At 41.3% G+C, this 7,834-nt stretch overlaps 1 protein-coding gene across 1 annotated transcript in view; it reads left to right on the top strand.

The window, feature by feature from the left end:
- SARC_00507 (hypothetical protein) overlaps positions 1-2,238 on the top strand; it is a 13,530-nt gene extending 11,292 nt beyond the window's left edge. The window contains exons 15-17 of the mRNA XM_014305793.1: positions 344-481; positions 1,095-1,166; positions 1,937-2,238. Of these exons, the coding sequence (XP_014161268.1) occupies positions 344-481; positions 1,095-1,166; positions 1,937-2,023 (297 nt within the window). The 3' untranslated portion in view covers positions 2,024-2,238. The remainder of the gene's footprint in view (positions 1-343; positions 482-1,094; positions 1,167-1,936) is intronic.
- Positions 2,239-7,834: the final 5,596 nt, after the last annotated feature.

The following is a 7,834-nucleotide window of genomic DNA, read 5'->3' as shown; positions in this document are numbered from 1 at the left end:
ATATATGCGTTCATTTGCCCTTCCCATGCGTATTTTTTTATAGCGCGACTGTGTGTTAAGGCTCAAATAACTGTTTTGTACATTGGTAGGAGTGTATTCAAATGGTGATGAAGCACCGCTTCAAACTTGAAAAACTGCAACACGGTGTTTCAGTGTCGCCATCTTTCGTTTGTATCTTGACATGCCTAGGCTACATTCATATACGTTTTATATTTAGTCTACTTCTATATGGCATCTGTGTATTCCTCTCGTGAAATTTTCAACATATGCCCCGCAGGAATGGTTGTGGCTATCAGTGCTGACACTTTCGCGCTTCATCTCAATCCCGGTGAAACCGCCTCAGATGTTTGCCAAGAAGTTCAGTCACTTCCGTGAGGTGGTGTACACACTGTTTGGATTCAAGATTGACATGGATGAATTGCGTCAATACAAATTGCTCTCTATCTACGCCGAGTCAAAAAGAGACTACCTGCTATTTAAGGTATAAATTTGAGCCCAGGACGGCAACCTGTTCTGCATACGTTTCCTATGCATGGGGAGCATCCGCGCGATGCGCTGGCCTGCAATACCTATCGGACTTGGTTGGATCTTTTTACAAGGCTCGGGTTAGACTGGAAAACACACATACATCGTGAATGTCCTTGTGTTTATGTCCCCGGCTTAATTTGTTTGTTGCCGACTCAATTTGTTCGTTGCAATTGACAACGTTTTATAGCGTGATGTGTTTGGTTCCTTGCCAATCTTCATGTGTGTGCATAAATAGATCCTAACCACTGGGGACCAAAATGCCAAGCCAAGCCCAGCCCTAACAAAAGTACGTGCTTACTTTCATCGTATTTTTAATGTATGTGTTGTTATACATCTATACGGGCGAGCAGAGTGTTCGGGCACAAACTTAAGATACATATACTCAAAATGTTGTGTATATTTAAGCACTAATATATACTTCGTGGGTACTCGATAGCGTCAACAATTCGACTCATCAGTCCGAAACAAGTGTGCGGATTCAAGCTTTCGTGATCAAATCTTCATATCAAAATCGACCCCCAACACATATGTCATAATACTCTCTACTTTTAACCCCACTGGTGAAGGGCTCCGAAGAGAATGGGCGCGTCGATTTGCTCGAATCCGAATACTCAAAGCACCTGAGTCACAACATCGCGGTATGGTCATCACTTCCTTGTCAGTGTACACTTATCATATGACTTGCTTGACCCTTGATTTAGTGAACGCGCTGCGTGATTTACAAACTGTGTCGCAGACTTGCAAGGTTAGTTGTTTTCTACGGGAGTGTTTATGGCAGATTCAAATTGTGTCTCACGTTATGCTCAGTTGTCAACACAAGCCAGGCCTGTCCCTTGTGTTTTGTAGTTAAGTAGATTGGATGTTTACAAACAGACATTCACGCTTTGTGAATAAGGAGAAGTACTTTTATCTGCACAACTTCAAATTAATACTTGTCAGTCATAAGCGCGTTGACAGGGAACACATTGTTTTCCTACGGAGTATGCTTTTTGGTGCTTGTACTCAACAGCAATGTCGTCTTGCAAGAACTGCGCATGGTAGTCGGTAGCGAATACATTCGCGCTTTCCCACTACATAACCTACACAAGGTTGACATGCTGTGGAAGTCCTATTTCTGGTACTAGGTACACTTTGCAAGAAATAAGCATGCATCATAGTACCCGAGTCTGGCATCGTTGTATCGTATAATCGGGCTACTTCATGTGTACAGCTTGCCTCATGCCTTTATATGTACTATCGTGGCATGGACAGATTTCGTCTACTATGGCATATACCTGAATATTAAATTTTGCACAAGCTAGTTTTGTATATCATCCGCCCATTTATACTGTATCTGATTTGCTTCAGCGTGAATTACTCTGTAATTTCATCGCTCTAAAATCTTGCTCAAAACTCAATCTTGTCGCAGGCTTATCTAGGACAGTGTCGATCGTATCCAGCATTTCTCAGCACAATAACGCTGGAACTGTTCAATAATCAAACTTTCCGGAGTTGACGGTCCGAGCTAAGTATATAAACAACGAGTACAAGCGTAGATCCATGCGCAGTAACCAGGAATCATCGACACATGATGAACCATTCAGTATGAATGAACAGTTCATATTCCAGAAGCGCATATCACAAAGGTGTTTGTAGTGTATTTTCACCGACTCCGCGCACGAGCTGGACAGTATCCTAGGCACTAAGGGATGTGTTCCGTGTCTCACATCTATCTATAGCGAATATAGACCGATAGGTCTACCGACGGGTCTACCAGTGGATACACTATGTCCCACTGCTCGGATGTCCGGAGCCAGGTATCTATACAGAAACCATGAACTATCGGCACTTGCGCACCCATCCATTATGGACGAACAATGCAAATTGCAGAAGAGCGTGCCGCTAGGGTGTTTGTAATAGTGAATTTGCACCGACTTCCACGTATAGGCTGAGCAACACCCTAGGCACTGGGTGATGTGGGGTGATGTGTAGCGAACACACAACGTCCCACTGCTCGGATCTCTGGAGCCAGGTATCTATACAGAAACCATGAACTATCGGCACTTGCGCACCCATCCATTATGGACGAACAATGCAAATTGCAGAAGAGCGTGCCGCTAGGGTGTTTGTAATAGTGAATTTGCACCGACTTCCACGTATAGGCTGAGCAACACCCTAGGCACTGGGTGATGTGTGCCGTGTCGCACCTCTGTATATAGCGAATATAGACTGGTGGGTCTACCAGTGGATATACACTATTGCTCCTTGGAATGTCTGGAGCCAGGCATAGTGTAATTCACCATCTTCGATTTACCGTCACAACGCGACTGACGATGACAGGGTAGAAGTAAGTCATCTTGGGAATTGGAATGGACAGCAGGTTGATGGGATGGCGAGTACGAACAACGGTGCGCTATAGTAAGCATCCGGCTATGTGGCATACACATATTAACGTTCAGTAGCGGTTGTATACAAGCTAAGATACAATTACAACTCGATGCGCTGCAATCTTCAACCGTCAGTCGACTCCAGGCAGTCGCATTGTGCATGCTCGTTTGACGTCAAAGTATCGTGTCTAACTCTGACATCGGAGAACACATGAGCGCCAACAGTTGTACCAATAGTTGAAAGAATTGCATGACATTTACCTTTTTTTGATATAAAACCTGTGTGGCTATCGCCATCGTCTAACGATCAAATACGATTGCTGCACTTTCCCACTATCGATGTACAGTGCACCGTAAAAGTATTCGCTTGTTACCAAGTCTGTGTCTGATTTCGTTTGCCATTCGGCACCACTTAATTACCTTTAATTGCCTTTGAGAATGTTTTAGTCCTCATTATTGCACATATATATGAATGCCATCGAGCACCGATGTTGCATGGGACACCTTTACCTGTCAGAGGTAGCCATTCACAAATATGTCTTCCCTTGACTGAACCTCTCCGGCGGCTCTGTGACCCGATCTGGCCTCCCGCTTGATGTTCTAGTACTAAGTGAACAATCCTGGCACACCGCCAGTGTGCGTCGCGCTTCTCTGTGTTTCAAGCTTCTAGTATGCACAGAAATTGCGTGTGGTTTCAAACTCTTTTGTGACTTGTACTTCTTTGCGCATTCCGGACTAAGACATTCCACTTGCAAAGGTTTGACAGTACTGGAAACGTAGTTACTGCATCATGGTTACGTGCGACACGTGAATCCAGACGTGACCGCCTTCCAGTTCAACATAAATACTTTTACAGCAGCTACCAGACCCCAGAATTTGGGGGAGGGCAATGGCCTAGACTGCCTCAGCTTCCCTATGGATGTAGAAGAATACAAGAATGTGCTACTAGCTCAGGATGGTTCTGCACTTCGAGTAAATGTGAAAGGGTATGCTTGCCACTGCACACACTTCTACGACACTGATCTCGTTGTGTAAACCCCAGATCCTCCTACTCAGAATGATAAGGATTTAATAGGGGACATAAAGGAGATCAATTCAAAAGGGAGGAGTTCAACAGTATGCTGCAGGGAGAGGAACAAAAATACACTTAGCTTCCACTTAGAAACAACGCAACATACTATAGCGTCGTTGGAACAACACCGTGCACGCTGGTAACAGGACGAGTATACTCGCACAACACTGACAGCTTGATAGAGGCAATATCTTACGAAGCCTTAGGATAGCTCGAGCTTACTGTCTATAGGTATTTCCCGTCAGACTGCCTGACCGCCTCTCTGCCTAATGACCTGATGCAAAGACTAAAACGAAAGTTTAAAAATTTCTTAGTAACGGCAAACCCACGAGCATGTCATTGGTCAACTCATATTCTTCTTTCCACGAAGACGGATAAAAAACCAACTGTATAGGGAAAATTTTAACTATAGTCTCATAGTAAACTACGAATGAAAAACCCAACTGTATAGGATAAATTTTACCCATAGTCTCATAGTAAACTAAAGAAACAGACAGCAATGCCTACTTGAATCCTGGAATATATTCAGTACTTGAATGCACAAACTCTTCGCTTGTAGTCTGGCACTCTCAACTAAGCTAACAGCAGTCGAAGTAAACAAATATGCTTAATATGGTGCCGTCAATCATATATTATCGTTGCGATGTATGACCCATCATTAAATGAAATCGGGATAATTGTCGCTCTCAATATCACCAGCTCGAGAGAAATGATATTTCCATTAAAAGGTGTACGCTTGTATCGCTCGCTTTATATAAGTTTATTCTGCATTTTCGGTAAATATAGTATCAATTCTGATCTGTTCTTGATTTATGTTCATTGTGAATCGGGAGCCAGGACCGACCAAAGAGGGGGTAGCAAAACTTTTGCATTGCATTCATTGTCGCTCTCAATATCATCAGCGAGAAATGATATTTCCAATTAAAGATGTACGCTTGTATCCCTCGCTTTATATAAGTTTATTCTGTATTTTCGGTGAATATAGTATCAATCCTGATCTGTTCTTGATTTATGCTCGTTGTGAATCGGGTGCCAGGACCGACGAAAGAGGGTTAGCAAAACTTTTGCATTGCATTCACTGAAAATGAAGGATTTCATTCACCTTTAATGATCGTTTGTGAATCCGTATTTCTTCAATTTCCTAAGTCCAGGAAGAATTTCGAAGAGCGAGAAATTGATGTCAGTTGTCTCTTTATAGAGGGATGCCGGAATTTTAAAGATTGCCTTGCATGATGTTTGTGCACCCTACCTTCACCTTGCATAGTTAGGAGGCTGCGAAGTTATTTGGAACTTAAGATTTTGAAGGCGTTATTGATACGTTTTAGTGAATTCGCTAACGAGTGAATAGACAGCGAATAGGTTTGATAAAATCATTATTCGCGTTAATAGAATGTCATGATTTTCTCTAACGTTTTTATCTAAGGTGTATCAAATAGGTATATCAGAGCTAGCTTGCGATACTGTGAAGACTCTCCCTCAGTGACAATCCGTTATAACAAGGATCTGTTGCTCTTCAGGACTACGCGTATGGTATTCCTCACTCGTTCTTTCAACTAAAGAGCTTGATCGACGAGATCACGAATACCTTGTACGGTAAGGAAGGGGAACTAGACATCACAGCCAAAAAGCGGGCAAAAAAAGAACAAGATGGACAGAGGCGTAAAACACGACATATAGTCTTCAAATATAGGACGATGCCTTCTTCGATTTATTTTGTTGTAAGATTACGTATACAACGAAATCGTGTTTGTTTGGTTGCTAGTAGAGTCTATGGTAGTTTAACATATTAAAGGTTATTCTGGAATGTACACTTGGGTAGCTATAGATAGTATATGTTTCTATTACAGTATTCTCATATACCTGAGATACTCAAATTTGAGCTCGAAACATTCATGTTGCTATTTTCTTTCCATACGTTTGGCTTCAAATAGTGTTTGATTGTGAATCTAAATTTGTGCTCTACAAGGAATTACATCAAAAGCGAATCTGATACATTTTCGAGTATTATGTTTCACAAACCAACTTGTCAATATATCGGGATATAACAACCGAAAGTTTAAGTGTATTATGATCTTTGCAAAAATTATAATGAAGCAATATCGGTTGTTCAAATTTATACTGCATTTGATACTATTACTTTTCTTCATGTTTGCAACTCGACTGTCGAAAATCATTCTTCAGAAACGGTACAAACAAACATTAGATCGCACAATCGGGTATCATAACATATCCCTCGCATTGCACGTTTGTACGTATAATAAGAAACGGTACAAACAAACATTTGATCGCACAATCGGGTATCATAACATATCCCTCGCATTGCACGTTTGTACGTATAATAGTATTGAGCGATCATAATTTCTACATAGACTGAAGTTTTGTATATCAGACTGCAATGACCATAACTAGTACTACAGGAATACTTGTGAACGCGGGTTGCAAATCATACTACTGGCAGTGCGATAGGTACTGCAAATGCTTTATCACTGGAATTCGCTACTAACTGGGGGGGGGGAAATGCCTTCTCAAATGCTTAGTTCTGTGCATTCTGCAGAACCTGGCCGAAAATTCCTAATTTGAATATAATATCTGATGATACTCGTCGTTTCTCTTCTAATTCGACTGATAATGATAGTTTTGGATACACTGTTTGCCGTCGACGTACCTTTATCTCGAAGCCCACCATTCTTGGATGCTAGAATGACCGAGATGTTGATGGAGCAGGCTCGTTTGGCAGACTATCTTGCAAGTAGCGCAACCGTGCTGACTATTTGTGGATATAACATTGTGATAGACGACCCTGAGCTTGTCTCTACCAATTTCACATATAACCTGGACTGCATTAATCCAATCCGAGCAACATATTACAGCCGTAAGACATTTGCGAGAAAGTACTTTTGATAAAGGTGCTAGCATCCAGCGAATAGAATAGAATATAAGGCATTCAAAGCTACAAGTGCCATGCGAGAGACATTTATCGGATTATTCTTCGTTCACCAGCAATTTCTCTTATGTTACCTTTCGGATTTGGCAGTCAATTCGGGATACCATAGTCCCAATAAAGTTTTGTGCTGGCGCTCAGAAGTTGAAATGAAATTGCAAAGGGTTGTAATAAAAAAAACGAAGGATAGTAGATTATGTCAATTCTTCGGTAAAAGATCAGTTCATTTATTTTATAGTAATCAAGCTGTGATTAAGAAAACAAAACAAAATCAATAAAACTACATAACGTCCTAGGCAGAATTAAGTACCTTCTTCTTGCAATTCGGATTGAACAATTGAAGAAAACAGTTGAATTTGAACCAATATTGCATATATGTGATGCTTTGAAACCCACTGAATCGAAAGGCTAAATGTCCAACTAGCTGGGCATACCGGTATTTTAGAAAGATTATTGCTTTCATATCGCTTAATATAGTTTGAATTAACGTTACTTGCCGTATGTACGCTACCAGCTGTAAATCTCGAGAAGCTGAGCTAAGTCAATAGTACTTACTCTGACATTCCCTTTACACAAAATCACACCCATTCTACCTATTTTCACATGCGAGGATGAATCGACAGAAAGATAAAATAAACTATCCGAGTCATATACTATGAAAATAATCTGGCATATCTGCGCAACATATTTGGCAATATCTGGAAGCAGCAGCAGGGCAGGCTCTACTGTTTTCCTTTTGTTTAGGGGTTTCAGAAAGATAGAAGAAATGAGGAAAATCCTCCTACCTGGGTCGTATTTTATGAAAACAATCTGGTCTATCTGCGCAACATATTCGGCAGCATCCGGAAGCAGCAGGAAGACAGGCTCTATTTGTCAGCACGGTGTTTTTTTTTTTGGACGTTTGTTAAAGCCAACTTCCAAACAGTG

This window comes from Sphaeroforma arctica (assembly GCF_001186125.1).
Source record: "Sphaeroforma arctica JP610 unplaced genomic scaffold supercont1.16, whole genome shotgun sequence".
In the NCBI taxonomy this organism is placed as follows: domain Eukaryota; class Ichthyosporea; order Ichthyophonida; genus Sphaeroforma; species Sphaeroforma arctica.
The sequence above is the reverse complement of the archived record's forward strand: the minus strand, read 5'-3'. Positions and strand labels throughout refer to the sequence as shown.